The 16,789-nt window shown below is 34.7% G+C and overlaps 1 protein-coding gene across 1 annotated transcript in view; it reads right to left on the bottom strand.

The window, feature by feature from the left end:
- The window catches only part of LOC133531127 (ankyrin repeat domain-containing protein SOWAHC), an 84,056-nt gene that overhangs the window by 12,697 nt on the left and 54,570 nt on the right, over positions 1-16,789 (bottom strand). Inside the window, exons 5-9 of the mRNA XM_061869284.1 lie at positions 10,190-10,201; positions 9,027-9,029; positions 3,658-3,747; positions 2,340-2,345; positions 511-583 (exon numbers count right to left, since the gene is read on the bottom strand). Of these exons, the coding sequence (XP_061725268.1) occupies positions 511-583; positions 2,340-2,345; positions 3,658-3,747; positions 9,027-9,029; positions 10,190-10,201 (184 nt within the window). The remainder of the gene's footprint in view (positions 1-510; positions 584-2,339; positions 2,346-3,657; positions 3,748-9,026; positions 9,030-10,189; positions 10,202-16,789) is intronic.

Raw genomic sequence — 16,789 nt, forward strand, 5'->3', positions numbered from 1 at the left:
TTTAGATCACAATACGGTTGCCAAAACTTTATTTAGCTATCCTGGCCTGTTTTACAACTTCGTCGACTCAAAACCTTAATCTTGAATTACTTTCGCTCTATAGTAAAAAAAATCACGAATACAGGTCTAAAATACACCTTAAAATTTTTTAACCTTAACAGTTTTTGTACAAAGGCCAAAATAATGACTTTTTTCTGAAAATACACAATTTTATTTTTGCCCAAACTTAGAGATTACCTTTTTTTAGTTAAACCTAACAAAAAAACATATATTCAAAAACATGATATCCGCGATCCCAGGAAACGCACTGCCATCTTGATTACGCTTACGCTCCAAGCTTACGGCCCGATTGGAAGAATGATTTAGACACGTTTAAGATCTTTAAAAGATCGATAACTAAAATACTTGTCAAATTGACGTTTATTTCGATTCCGCTGTGATCCCATCGTATCGTTATCGTATCTCATTCTCCGAATCAGGCCGTTAGAGTAATATAAAACAAACACTTACCGTAAGCTTCAACTAGCAGTCTGAAGAGATTTTCATGACGAAACTGCATGGCAATGTGTAGCGGAGTGTATCCCTGTCAAATAAATATATACAGTTATCTTAAGTAGATGAAAAATACGCTCAAGGATCTCGCGGATCGATTCTACTCCTTATAGAGATAGATATGTTGAGTGTCGAAAATTGCATACATCGGTCTAAGAGTCAAATAAAATTTCAGACGTTACTAGAAAGAACGAGATGTATTATCTTTATTTAATTTGTACCAAGGTTTCTGACTTCTTCATACATTACGAGTACGAGTATTAGCACGCCAACATGGACATCTTACAATGCAGGTTTATTTCACTGTGTATACAATACTTGTTATTGAAATCTCAGGGTGGTTTATTACGTTATTTCGTGCTCTTAATTTAAACCCTAAAGAAGAAAAAACTTTGTTACATGTAAATAATTAGGCATCGTCAACCGGGATAAAAAGGGATGGCGGGGTGAAAAGCGATGGTGAGGTGAAAAAGGATCAAATCAGGAATGGTATTTACCTGATAATTTTCTAAAAACTACCTACACAAACTGTAATAGTAGATTTAGCTTGAAGTTTTGTGGGTAATTTTTAAGAATTTATTAGGTAAATTCCATTTTTATTCCTATTTACCCCGGTTGACGATATATCTTATTTGTAGTCTGAAAAGGTGATTTTGAATTGCTTTTGCAGTGCCATCCTATATGTTCTCCGTAGGTGTATAATTTTAATAAAACACGTTTAAAGTAAAAAGAAACAACGAAGTAGACCTTATCAGTCGCAGGCTAAAAAGATTAATGGTTATGCAAGTCAAGCATTGCCGTCACAAATTACAATTAAAATATTTCCATCTATTTTATCGTATCAATATTACGTTTGCGACAAGGTAGTCATGTAGAATATAGACCATCTGCCTCCTTTATATTATATTACCTTTATATTGGACCCGATATTAAACTTAGAGCTGAAGCTAATACAGCGACAGGTGTAAGGGAGGAGGTTTCAATAGTGTAAGAATATTTTAACATAAAGAGATGGAACGTGTTAATAGCACAAGCAGGAAGATTTAAAAAGAAAACTCAGCAAAATATACTATTTCATCAGTTGATACTACACACACAAAAATATGTCACTCTATCTAGTTTGAGTTTGTAGTTAACCATACAACTTAAAATTCCACTTGAACTACCTACCTTCTATTTTATTTTATTTATTAGGCACACAAAACAGACTACATGATATAATTATTTTAAGTTGAGGTTTTGGTTGGGAATGCCATCCAAAGCATGTATGCGCAGCATGTAATACACATTAAGGAGCGAAAACTACCTATACAACTATACTAACTACACTTAATTACACATTAAAACAATTTTTAGAAACAAAACAATTTGCATGAAGAAAATAAAGCAAAGAACAAAGGGAGATTGAAACACATGTAAGATTAATACAAACCTAACTTAGTGGTGATTGATGGCAAAGAACTTCCATAACTTGTTTCCGAAAGATAGCAAATTTCGAGTTAAAAATATCAATATGACTATGCTTAGATACCAAGTCGTTGTACTGACGGAACATTCTTACAATAGGGTCCTTCTAAATAACTTACTTGCTACTAGAACTTCTAGTCTAGAAGTTTAAGTTGATACTTTAGAACGTTGTCAACAGTCATGATACTTTAAGTACTTAACTAGACAAATAAAAAGTATAAACCACAGCCAGTTTAAACTTTAAATCGAAATCATTGACATGACTACTTCCCACGAATCTACAAGTAGTTAAGGAGTAGGGTAATAAAGCGCGAACTTACCCCATTCTGCTTCCGTCGTCAGCCAAGCACCACATGAAAAAGAGTGTAACGACAATTTAAGTATACCGTAAACCAGGCAAAATAACCCCCTAGCTGTTGCTCATTTGATTGGACATTACTCGTACACTTTATAGGTAGAATTGAACCGGTGGTTTTAACTGCTAACGGGCATACAACACTCTTAAGGGGTACGTGAGCTCGCGTTCCGTCTATAAAAGAAAAACATCGATATCATGGCTCACATCCGCTTCAAAGGTGCTATTTTGAAATATTAATATTTCTTCATCAATAAAATAATGGAGTTATGTAGTGCGTCTAATTCCTGCAGTGATTATAAAGCTATAATCAGTATCCATTCATCCAACTAACGATAGAGGTCGTATATTTTTTTCTCTTACTACAAGAAGATTAACGAAATGACCACGACTCCTGCTGTAAGTTTACCTACTATATACAACCTGTAACGCAATATGCTCGCATCAATAAAAGCAAACATATAGTAAAATACACACCTGAACGAGAAAAATTGAGTTTATTTGTGGACCATAGTTGGGAGCTTTGGACTATAGTTGGGTGGTTTTACGGTACTTTTACCTAAATTGTTAATTGAAAGTACCCTGAAGAAATACTACTGAAGTTGGTTACTTAGCCGAGTTTTTTTAATTCACATGTATTTTACTTTCCTTGTGTTCAAATGAAAAGTAGAGTGTTTCACTCAGGTGACCGGCACCATTTCACTGCGTTTGAGCGCCAAGCTACCTCGATGGAAGTAAGAGCCTTTCATCAGTTTCATCCCTTGGTTAATTAAATCAACTCAAATTAAGAAAAAGAAGCCGATGTGTATATGCACTAGCAAAATTTAAAAACAGAGATTTGGGTAAATTTGTTGTATAACCCCCCGACAAGTTTATGAAAAATTAAAACAAATACAATACATTCGCGATGGACCTGTTAATAACCATGATTAAAATTTTACAGTGCGGAGAGATGTACGTACCCATCTTTAAATGCCATCCACGAGCCAATCATCATTAACGTTCGACCAAAACTGCCATCCACCTACGTTTATAATTAAAATTTAAAGCACCTAATGTTTTGGTCACAATATACATAAACACTATGAACGTATTGACTTATGTTGTTACATCCAGGCAAAGAAGTTCTGGACGTTTAAAAAAAGTTTGTAAAACTCGTATTCCGAGTTGCATCAAGTTCGGCAAACGAGATTATACGCACGAATGACCGGACTCTATACTGTCTAATTAAGTAAAAGGGAAAATGTCAACTTCAGCTATCGATTACGTTTAGGTATACTGACCGAGCGCTCGTAGACAACCTGCCGCGCCGCCCCAGCTAGCAGTTTCACTAAATTTTCATCGCCGCGCTTACAGGCCCAGTGCATCGCCGTCTGAAACACAATCAAATATTATACAATTATACCCATACTATACGCAACACAATAGTACATTGTGCAACGAGGGCGTAAAGTGAAATTTTGCAAACCAGGTCTTTATATTAAAGACTCAAGTTTGCAATATTCTTACCCCCGGAGTTACACACACAGATTTTCATCACATTTGCGAAGAAAAAATTAAATTTAAAGCGAAATAATTCTTAAATACGGTGGTTTCATTCTTTGACAGGCTAGGCATCCAAGGCAATAACCTATCAAATTTTGACCCATTTATTCAAATAAATATCATAACTTGTACCTTCCACGTAATTAGGCGAATATTGTAATTTTTTTAACGATGCAAAAATGTTAATCATAATATTTCAAAAAAAAACTTAGCCAAAACACAACATATATCTCAAATAGCGATGGGCAATTTCTGAAACATAGGTATCATGTATACTTACGTTTTGAATGATATATTATAGGTAGATTACTTATTATAAAAACTAAAACAAAAAAATACTTTTCATCACACCTGCTTGCTCCAAAAAGATCTTATGCCATGAAGGTGTACTGAAGGACAAAGGCCTATTTTGTTCCCGCGGGAGCTATGGATTGTGAAAAAAAGCTATAACTCCCTAGGGAGTTATAACTTTCTTCTTAAATTATGTCACTTATTCATACAAACCAAGTAACATAAACGAGTTTTACTTTTAAAACACTGACGTTTGTAATTTAATATTTTTGTTTATGTTTAAAATTATTTAATTTGATTAATTTAACAGCCGTTTAAAATATTTTTACATAATTTTCAATCGTGGCTGAATGCCAAATAGGTCTGTGCCATCGACGCCTAACCTGTCGAGAAATTACAAAATGGCGGACAAAAGTTTGATATGTCACCGTATTTAAGAATTATTTCGCTTAAAATTTAGTTTTTTCTTCGCAAGTGTGATGAAAAACATTGTGTGTAACTCCGGGGAGAAAAATATTGCAAACTCGGGTCTTTACCACCCTCGTACCCAAAATTTCACTTACCCCCCTCGTTGCACAATGTACTATAAATTAAATGTAATATTTCTGCTATTTGTAATAGGTATCGATACAGCAGATTCTGACCATATAATTCGTTGATGACTAGTAGGACCGCGTTGCTTCGTATTAAATGTAAAATGTATTCAAATCTCTGGTCATAAATAGATATTACACACAATTCATTATTCATTAGTAACAAAAGCGGTATAATAACTGTTACATAAGTATTTATTATTTATCACGAAGAAACATATTACAGATAACAATAGCAAAAACACAAAAGTAATTAGAGACCAAAAGAAACATACATGAAATTTAAGTGAAAATTTAGCTTTAGTAACTTACTTATAACCTGCCCATCACTAATCACGAACGAGTTTAGTAGGTCGAGAAACAAATTACTTGATTGCCAGGCTTTTATTTTATATATGTAAAACACTTTGATGGACAATATAATGCCGAAATTATAGCTCTTTATAATCGGAACGTATTAGGATGATTTGCATCCAGATTAAAGATTATATTTTGGGGAAGGTAGGTGTTATTAGCATAGTTATAGGAATTACCTTGCTATCATCATTGGTCATTTTAATTTTTGAAACGTTTTTGTATAAGCAAAGCATAATTTCATGGAACCGGTGGTGTTTTGATAGCGTAGGATTAAGTATAACAACTGTTCAGGCGGGGCCCGTAGTTATCAGGAGACTGACAAGTTATTTATGTTGACATCGCTCAAGTAATTTAGAGTTCGCGGGAAAAACGGTTCACGGAGTATAAAATCAGGCCACCCTTTGTAAGGGATGGGATTATAGTTCCGACTTGGAATCGGGCATTAAATCCCTTACAGCGAAATTTCTCGTCGAATGGCTCGTCGGCCACAGTTTCAGTCAGCAGTTAAGCGTCGGGATATATATTACTTTATCTGGGGGTACGTACCAATCGGCGTATGTACAAGATGTAGGCGTGATCGTAGCTGATTCAGTGGGGTAGTTAGTGGCGGGCGGTCCCGGGTTCGACGTCGCCCAGAGAAATATTGGCCCCGAGGGAAGCGCTGTTAATTTGCCGCTCACAGAGCACTGGTGCTGCACGATTTTCCACGTATCTACCTACGCGTCCGCGCGGACAACTCCAATATTGATGAAGGCATTTTCGGACCGTGTTTCCCGTAACCAACTATTTGTGACATGGATATACGTAAGCAGATGTTTTGAACGTCATTAAATGCACAATAACAATTTAGCATACTTTTGAATATGTGCTTGACTAAAAGAGCAAAAAGTATTACAATCAAAATTATATTTCACGATAAATTAATTCACGGCATGTAAGCTCAGTCATTTACATAATTAAGATAGTGGACGGAGTTTGAAGCATTATTATTATGTTTATTAATAACTACAACGGTAATAAATAGCCGAATATACTTACATACTGTGGCCGCATGCGTCGACACCATCAGACAGCGCGGGACATAAGGGAAAGAACAACAAAAATTTGAATAAAGTTAATATAATCTTATAAATATTAACACTGTCCTTCGAACAAGGGATCTCCTACAAGATTAGGGTCCTCCGAGTCCTTAAAAAGCTTATTAAGTCCACGTTTCCGGGTGACCCGGCGAGCGAATTACTAATTTATTGTCGGTTAGGCTAATAAATTTAAAAGGGGATTACGTGGTCCGCGCACAAAGCAAAGCTTTATAATTTGCCTGATATAAATCTTGCTGTTTCCTTCAAACGGCTGACTTTATCATTAAAGACGGATTCGAGATATTTACTTGGTTAAATAAACAGCTAAATCAAGCGAGTGTATTCAGTAACCTATCATTTTGGAAATCAGTCTCGGTGAAAATGACTCCATTTATTACTATTCTGTATCATTAGGTGGGGTGTGCACAAATAGATAAAACAAAAAAGCTAGAGATGAGTATATGTCAAAACAAAAAAACGGAATATTATACAGTAGCAATTAGCGTTGCATTCCTCTAAAACTGTAGAATACCCCATTATTTCATGACTTTAAATTGTTTTGTCTTACGTACTTGAGCTGCAGAGTTATCGAACCCCCCATCCTCACACCTGCAAAAACTTGTTCAGTTGTTCAGCATCTCTGCAGGTCATTGTACATATTCATTTTAAAGTTATATTCTCTTTTTTTAAGTTCTTGACACAAATTAAACTGAACCTTTCTACATCACTTTTAGGAGTCCATAAACTTATTCCACTTCCGTCCACTTTAACGTGTAAATTGTAAAAGGTCATTTTATTCCGTGACTTTAAAAAGCAATTTTGTGTTCAGTGACGGACCATAAAATAAGTATCTTCGGTGTTAAGTTACCAACACTGGGGAAAAATAGAGACTTATTCCTACTGTCTTTTATGAAATTGAATAACTTGGAACGAATGACAAAATAATTATTTATTTTAAATGTGTTATTATTTCAACAATAATTCTAAACGTATTACGTAAGTAACTTGTTAGCACTATTATATATATAGATAATCAAAACCTTGACTAGAACTTTTAATTGACCCTACAAAGCATAAGATAAACAGATTAAATAAGGTAATATATTGTTTTAATTTCGTGTGCTATGCTTGCTTGTGTGTGTGCGTGCGTGCGTGCGTGTTCGTGCGCATGCGTGTGCGTGTGGGTGTGTGTGTGTCAGTGACGGGTCAAGAGTAGTTGAAGGCAAAGAACGAATCATTTGGTTCACTTTTCGTCAAGAAAGGTAAGACAAAATTCTCATTTAATTATAAATAGACAAGCCGATGGAATAGCGTTCTGCGAAGGCCCCGCCACTAGTGCACCTGTATTGTATTTTTTTTTTTTCATTTAACTATGCTTCGTATTAATTGTTAACAAAGCCCAGCAAGCAAAGTGCAGGACGCGATGCCTCGAAGCAACATCCGTCGGCGCGTCATATTGATTGCGTTTGCATGTACGTCAATTAGTGTACGCGGGGCGATGCGTCTTCAACACGACTAATTATTGTCATGTCGACCTGAGTACGTATGTAGATTACTGGGTATATAGCCTGACAGCGAAGTGATATATGTGTCAATCAGATTAGAGACACTTAAGATGTCTATATGTGTTATGGATGTTAGGGAACGCAAGGTATTCGCATTGGCAAATGATCGTTAGGGTTATACCAGGCATTTCTATTAGAGTGCACCACTTTTGGCGGAATCTCAGTGATATTCGAGTAATCTTGATCCCATTGTTACCACAACTATTTTTATGTACATGTTTTTTGCCTTATTTTTCATATGATTATTTATATTTTAATAGAAGAATTATCATTAAATTTGTTGACATTCACTTTCAGATTATACAACCACAGATCATATGTATTATATGTATATATTATGGTCTGCTGTATACATATACATATATATGATATATGTCCTGCAAATGTACAAAGTAAATAATTTTAAGGTCTATCTACGAGTATGGTATCGTGTACAAAACGGATACGGAATATAGCTACGTAAAAGTTCAAGTCAACTTCCACAAACTAGTCTTCATGTTGTAGAATAATACGTATACAGAAATGTAATAAATAACTTCTTAATTTAATAAGGAAACCGTCCAAGTACAAGTCAGATCACGCATGCATAATGAAGTTTCATAATTACGGTACATAAAATATACCTAACGTCAAAACAGCGTATTATCACACTATCAGATGAACCCTTGCGGACAGTTTTTTGAATGACACCTTAGGCCAATCGACGACTTGTAGAGCGGGTGAGCGTTAACGAGTGCGATGGATTTTACCTACGGTACACGCGCAAAAACTATTTAAACCGATCATGTTCAAAATAATTTTCGTTAATTAAATTGGTCCACAATCAAGAATTGATTCAAGGGTTACAAAGCACAGTGAACTTATTATACCTTTTACTCTCAGAAATATTCACCTATTTATTATTTTTTACCTATTGAAACGCCTAAAAGGCAATTGCTGAGCTTCAATCAAATGAATTTTTGATGGCCTAAGATTTAAGTGACATATGGAAGTAGGTATTTAAAATATAGCTGATTTATACTTACACCCTGTTGTCATCAGTAAAAGGCGCCAGCGTGTCCGAGAAAGATACAAAAGAAGTTTACATTATACATTATGCAAATATTATTCAAAATCACAAAAATCTTAAGAAAGTTTACATACCATAAGTACGGGTATAGTGGGGCTAGCACAACTGACCGTCATGTTGAGTCGCGTCATCTTCCATCAGTCTAGTAATAACATACTCGTAGACAAAGGAGTAAATAGACATTAGTGTTGCAAAATCTTGTAAAGGTTGAACACGGCAACACTTAGGCATATTTAAGTGGAGAACATTTTTTTTTTCTTTTGTTCATTCGTTGGCAAAAGCGAACAACATCAACAACACAACCGTATTTTGCACAAACATGTGGAAAATCCAATGCTTTACAGAGATATTTAAAGACTGAAATAATGTTAGTTTTTCCAAGTATTATATATTTCCAGTAAAAAAGAAATAAATATTCTAACACAATAGTAACGTAGTAGTAGGGATATTTTCATCTTAGTTGATTTTGCAGATTTAAGGCGCTACGCGCCGTTTTTGTCGAAAAACTGTTACTTTCTAGAGGCTATTTCTTCTAAATGGATCAACAAAAAAATTATGGAAAAAATCTATATAAATGTTCATTTTATGTAGAAAAATCGCATCTTTTGGCTTTTTTCCTAAAATGTAAAATAAATAAGACTGCAGGCCATTTTGCGGCTAACTTTGCTTATTTCTAGTGAACGGCTTAATCGATTAAAATTATTTTTAAACTAAAAAAAATGTTTTAACAGGTTCTACAAATACAACATAGCCATTATTCAGTTAATAAATTATTTTTAGTACCATCTTTAAATTACACAAATCATACAAAAATAAACAAACGACAGAGGTGTAAAACCTATCCAAAATAAATGAATATATTATATAACGCATTTTTCAATACAAATCATATTACAAAAACAAATTTGGTCAACTTTTTGAGTCAAATATCCCTGAATGCACGGGGGTGTAAAAAAAAAATTACCCATGAATTAGAAACAGAAAGGTACCTACCTAGGTTTTCTCATTCCCAAATCGCGATTACAGTCATGCGGTTTGTTGTGCTAGACCCATTATATTAGACTTTATAGGTATTCATTAAACATTATGTAAGGTAAGGTGGGGTAAGACGAACATAGTTTATTTTGCTCGGGGCAAGACAAACAGTATGAGGATTTCATACAAGTGTTTGTCTTGAGCCGGTGATAGTCTTACTCCACCTTACCTTACTATTTAAACTCAAATTACGGAATTAACTATTTATCTTTCAAATACTATTGTGATAAATGGATACTTACAAAACAGTGTCCAACTTGTTGTAAAACTTCCAAACTTACCGTAAAAGGATCCTGAAACAACAAGAAACACATTTAAGTAGGGCTCCAAAACAAAATCGATTAGTTTGCAGCTCCGTTATTACTTAGCATCATATCCAGTACTCTATTTCCCGATTTCGTATTAAATTCACTTACTTAATTATCAACTTTGCACTGTAGGAATAAAGTCTAAATTTCAAAAGCAGATATGTAAGAGATCTGAGGTTGAAAATGTTAGCAGTCTGTGTTCCATTAAAGGCCGTGGTGCATTTTAGTTCAAATTTCAGTGCTCCAATTATGTTGCTTGCATTAGCGCTTGGAATTGTTATTAAGGTTACACTTTCTTGTGAAAATTGCGCTGCCGAGCTATAATCTCCAAAATCGATCAATAAAATTGTTAAATTTTTGATAAATTGTGAAGGCGCATTGTTTTTAAGGACAAGAGTGCAGGACCTTTTGAAATAGGTACAATAATAATAAAACAACAATACACCACTAATTAGATACATAGAATATAAATACGTAGAGCGATGAAGTCTGTTGTGAAGATATTATACGGTGTAACACGAGGAGCCCTAAAGATTTTAACCACGAAGTTCTGAGGCCAAAAGTAGGAATAAATGTTATATAAGTTAAGTAAAATTCGCCAAAACAACTTCTTTTTTGCTTTGTTTTTTGTTTTTTTTTTTTTGAATCTATGAAGGTACATAAAAAGTTAATGTTATGGTAAAGCTGGCACTAAAAATGGATTTTTATGTTTTTTTTGTAAACCTTAGTCTTTACAAAAGTTACTTGTCACTTTTTTGACATCTATCAATAAGGATATTAAACTACCCTCCATAATGGCATCATCGCCATCAAAAAGGCGTTTTCCACTAAATTACAATAAGATGTTTTTTTTAATTCGTATTAACTCTGAAATTAGGCGAAATCCAGAAAAGTTTATATGGCATTTTAGTCTCTAAATGTGATCAGGAATACACTGTTAAAATCTTTCTTTTTCCTCATGTTACACCGTGTAAAGCATTTTATGTAGGTTGCCAGAAACTGAAATCGTGCTGATACAGATCAAAAATATTTTGTTGTTCATATACACACCTACAGCCTACCTACGATTGCTAACATGTAAATATAGTAGGTGACTTAATGGGAAATCCATATGTGGTACGATTAACCTGGCGGTACAATATAGCCGACTCTCCCCTAAATGTTAAGTAAAGATGCACTAATTTTTAAGACGTGGTGGTCAACTGGGCCCGCAGAGCACTGAGCCCAAGGAGCTAAGTTAAGCCTGAGGGCTAAGTTGACCATTTTTTTTCTCTATGGGCGACTCGACCCAGCCCACGGGCTCAGTCTACCATTACTTACCGCCTAAGAGTAAATTCAACCCCCGGGATCAGTCTACCATTACTTACCGCCTAAGAGTAAATTCAACCCCCAGGATCAGTCTACCAACACTTACCGCCTAAGAGTTAATTCATCCCCCGGGATCAGTCTTCCATTACTTACCGCCTAAGAGTAAATTCAACCCCCGGGATCAGTCTACCATTACTTACCGCCTAAGAGTCAATTCAACCCGCGGGATAAGACGGGGAGGGTCGCGGGGCGAGATGTTTTAACAGTTTTCTGTATTTTGTTTGGCTTGTTTACATAATAAGATTAGATTTAATTGCTGACATGTAATATTTAACAATATGTATTATCAATAAACGATTTTATAAAATAATTATTTGCTGGCAACATGTTTACATAAAGTATTAATTACAACTGAACCTTGGATATAGTGCCCAATTCAATGTAAATATAACGGTCTTTTGGTCTATTTTTGGCTTAAATATCAGTAATTTTCTTGGAAACACATATAGGTCACATATTAAAATTGTTCTAGCAAACTATATGATAATGATTTACATAGAGAGAGATTGCATTGCATTCGTAATTGCTTACTGGCAGGCACACATTTACCGCTGACGTAACAGTCATCATATGCGTTGTTACTGTCTTTGTATTGACATTGAATTCCGTATTCGCTTTTACGTAATTATATTATATAATTTATATAGGTAAGTACATCACTGCAAATATGCAACCGTACCCACATAAACCAGGTGCCTCCGTGCCATCTAGTACGGATGCCATGTATTTTATAACTTCACAACGAGGGGGGAAAGCTGGTTACCGGTACCGTATAAAAAGGAGCAACAAGGATGAAACGACTTTGTGGAGGTGTACACACAGTAAGTGTTATACTGTAGTAAAAACAAAAGGTGAAAATATGGTTATTCTTCACAGGACTCCACATAACAATGATCCAGATTTTCCTGAAACTGAAATTAAGAAATATATGGACCATTTGAATAAAGACGTAGTAAATGACTTAACCAATCCTGTATCGCAGATATACGACGCCATTAATGATAAGATCAAAGATGCTGAATTAGACAAAATGAAAAAATATCGACGTTTGAAAATGTAAAGAAACAATTGTATCGTAAGCGTTACGAGTCGCAAGGAATAAAAAAAGCCACTTATAAGAAAAAAATTGATGTTGTCAAACCGCAAAAATTTCAATATTTATTATTCGCTGATCAGAGAATTATCATATTTTCATGCAGCGAATTGCAGGACTTATTGCCAAAATACAAAGAATTTTATATTGATGGGACATTTAAGTCCTGTCAAAGAAATTTCTATCAGCTTGTTACACTACATGTCGATTTAGGTAGGGATAAAGACAAAATCAGCGTGGTGCCAGTGCTGTACGCATTGCTACCTAATAAAAAAAGCAATTTAATGTTTAATTTAATAAAGTGTCGAGTTCCATTATGGAAACCCACTCAAATAAAAGTAGACTGAAAAGTCTTTAATATCAGCCTTAGTAGGTATATACTTGCCCTGACGTCATAGTAGATGGCTGCTTCTACCACTATACAAAATGCCTGTGGAGGAAAGCCAAAGTAGTCGGCCTGAAGAAGTCCAAGTTAGGCAAGGTCCACATTAGACGCCTGTCAGCCTTGGCACATTTGCCATTCGAATATTTGCTAGATGCATGGCTCTACTGTTTACAGATTGACCCGAAGACGACGGTCGCAAACCGTTTTAATAAATACTTTTTTGGGACCTGGATGGACCCCAACTCAATTTATTTTAGTAAGTGGATATGCTGTGGACAGATAAACCGCTCAAATAACATAACCGAACATACTACAACTGCTGGTAGTATTACAGAGGTTAATTAGAAAAGACGTGGATAAAGTGCAACATAAACGATTTACTAAGAGACACCCAGATGTTATTGAAATAAATGATCACATAAAGGATAAAATAAAGGAATTGGAAGATAATAAAGTTAGCCTTGAGTTGTGCATTGAACAGTTACGAATGTAAATGTTACAGTTATTTAATTAGTTCTGTCCTTAAAATAAACTATATTATATGTTATTGAGAAGATAAGAACAAATATATTTGCAGATATAAAAAACAAGTAAATATTGTACTAATATATATTCTGTGGTAAAGAGGGAATAAATATCGTTTAGTTTTGTAAGATTATTTTGTTAACTTTTCAAATTTCCGGTGCACTTGAAGTTTTAGGGTGTTTTGGGAATTAGGTAGTCTGGTGTTAGGCTATTTTGAATGTATGTTTATATCAGAATACATAGATACGAGTATGTAGTGCATACAGCCTCGCATTTTCTCGGAATCGCTCGTATTTGTCATGCTACTTGATTCAACCTTGGTACTTTTAGTACTAACACTGACTGAAATAATATGACATGTTCAGGCGTTTCCGTGAAAATACGAGAGCAAGGCATTATGCACTACATCTGTATGGCTGTTTTTAACATTATGTTGCACTGTGCAATAAGAAAATTTTAGTTTAGTTTCAAATGCACCGAAAACGTTTGGAGATATACATAGTTCGCAAGCAAAGAGGCAATATGATTTAGTTTTTAGGGTTCCGTAGCCAAATGGCAAAAAACGGAACCCTTATAGATTCGTCATGTCCGTCTGTCTGTCCGATTCTGTCACAGCCACTTTTTTCCGAAACTATAAAAGCTATACTGTTCAAACTTGGTAAGTAGATGTATTCTATGAACCGCATTATGATGTTCACACAAAAAAAAAAAAACAATAAATTTTGGGGGTTCCCCATACTTAGAACTGAAACTCAAAAAATCTTTTTTCATCAAACTCATACGTGTGGGGTATCTATGGATAGGTCTTTAAAAATGATATTGAGGTTTCTAATATCATTTTTTTCTAAACTGAAAAGTTTGCGCGAGAGACACTTCCAAAGTGGTAAAAAGTGTGTCCCCCCCCCCGTAACTTCTAAAATAACAGAATGAAAAATCTAAAAAAAATATATGATATACATTGCCATGCAAACTTCCACCGAAAATTGGTTCGAACGAGATCTAGTAAGTAGTTTTTTTTTAATACGTCATAAAAATTTAAAATAAAAAATTTTTTCATCAAACCCATACGTGTGGGGTATCTATGGATAGGTCTTCAAAAATGATATTTAGGTTTCTACTATCATTTTTTTCTAAACTGAATAGTTTGCGCGAGAGACACTTCCAAAGTGAAAAAAATGTGTGTCCCCCCCCCTGTAACTTCTAAAATAACAGAATGAAAAATCTAAAAAAAATATATGATATACATTGCCATGCAAACTTCCACCGAAAATTGGTTCGAACGAGATCTAGTAAGTAGTTTTTTTTTAATACGTCATAAAAATTTAAAAAAAAAATTTTTTTCATCAAACCCATACGTGTGGGGTATCTATGGATAGGTCTTCAAAAATGATATTTAGGTTTCTAATATCATTTTTTTCTAAACTGAATAGTTTGCGCGAGAGACACTTCCAAAGTGAAAAAATGTGTGTCCCCCCCCCTGTAACTTCTAAAATAACAGAATGAAAAATCTAAAAAAAATATATGATATACATTACCATGCAAACTTCCACCGAAAATTGGTTTGAACGAGATCTAGTGAATAGTTTTTTTTTAATACGTCAATAAATTAAAAAAAATTTTTTTTCATCAAACCCATACGTGTGGGGTATCTATGGATAGGTCTTCAAAAATGATATTTAGGTTCCTAACATCATTTTTTTCTAAACTGAATAGTTTGCGCGAGAAACAGTTCCAAAGTGGTAAAATGTGTGTCCAAAGTGGTAAAATGTTGAACAAGATCTAGCAAGTAGATTTTTTTTTAATACGTCTTAAATGGTACGGAACCCTTCATGCGCGAGTCCGACTCGCACTTGGCCGCTTTTTTTTAAGATTATGTTGTTAATCTGGATACCGTAGTTATAGCAGTCATAATTTTATTTGAGATAAAATGGACCGTTAAATGTAATAAACAGACATAGGAATCCGCGGGGCAAAATTGTTTGACAAGTAGGGATTTCCTGTATCGATAAACTCGACTATCGATGCTAGTTCTATATACTAGTGATCACTCAAGGGTTTGCTTGTAAAAATATGTTTTTATTAAGAGTAAAACAAAAAAATAAATAATAACTCAATATACAGGTACTCTTCTACGTTTTGAAGTAAACGTAAAAAAAGGACTTAAGCGCCTTTAACGTATATGGCGCTTAAGACTATTGTTGGTTCGCGGTGATGACTTAACGAAGTAAGTATTTTTCATATTTTACCCGACTACAGCAAAGCTAAAGCAGTATGTTTGTAGATATATATGTATGTATGTTCATCTGTTTCCTCAAAAACTTCGAAGATATTCGAGCTGATCTGATGATAGAGATAGGAGTTAGGAGGTGGTCATTAGACCTCTGTGATAAAACGCAACCTGTCTATTTACTGTGGAAAGAAAAGTACAGTCAGCGATAAAATCTTGTATCAGATTTTTTTTCGACAAAAACCTTATTTTCATGTAGACATTACAATGCCCGTATATTATGAACCTCAAATAAAGCTACGCTGACTGTTACCCTCTCTCTCTCAAAGATAGGTACCTACTTATTATAATTTCACAAATGAGGTGTCATTCGAAACGCCTTTATTAAGGCTAAATAAATAATGCGTCATGAACAATTTTTGCCCTTATGCTATCCTAAGTCTGTCATGAATAAGAAAATAAAGTCGGACCAAGATAACTCTGCATGGCATTTTTTTTTAAATATGATGTACCTAAAAGTTTAATGAGACTCCTACTCTTTATGTTATTAAAGGTGATGCAAAGTTATTTTAGACGGACTCTTAATAATTAAAGAACGATACAGTGATGTATATCATCCAAGAAAGGGCTTAAGTAGCAAATAAAGTACCTACATATTGTTGGCGATTGTTTTGGAATTGCTTGCATACACCTGATTGACACGATAAACGAAGACTTTTGCAGGGAAAGTGGATTTTGAATCCGCAATCGCCGAAGTCGAATTTCTATACCATACGTATTACGATTTTTGTTTACAGCTCTATAAGTTATACGTATGTAGCATGTTTAATTATAATTATGGTAGGTATTATCTTCCAACCACGGACCGCTGGCATACAGCTACTTGTCGGCCTACTGTGCAACGCCAACATTTTACAAAGATGAACAAAGCCCGCTGCGGCGCTCCAGTCCTTTCCCGGGGCAGCCTCGTACTGA

The sequence above is a fragment of the Cydia pomonella genome, chromosome 1 (assembly GCF_033807575.1).
Source record: "Cydia pomonella isolate Wapato2018A chromosome 1, ilCydPomo1, whole genome shotgun sequence".
Lineage (NCBI taxonomy): Eukaryota > Metazoa > Arthropoda > Insecta > Lepidoptera > Tortricidae > Cydia > Cydia pomonella.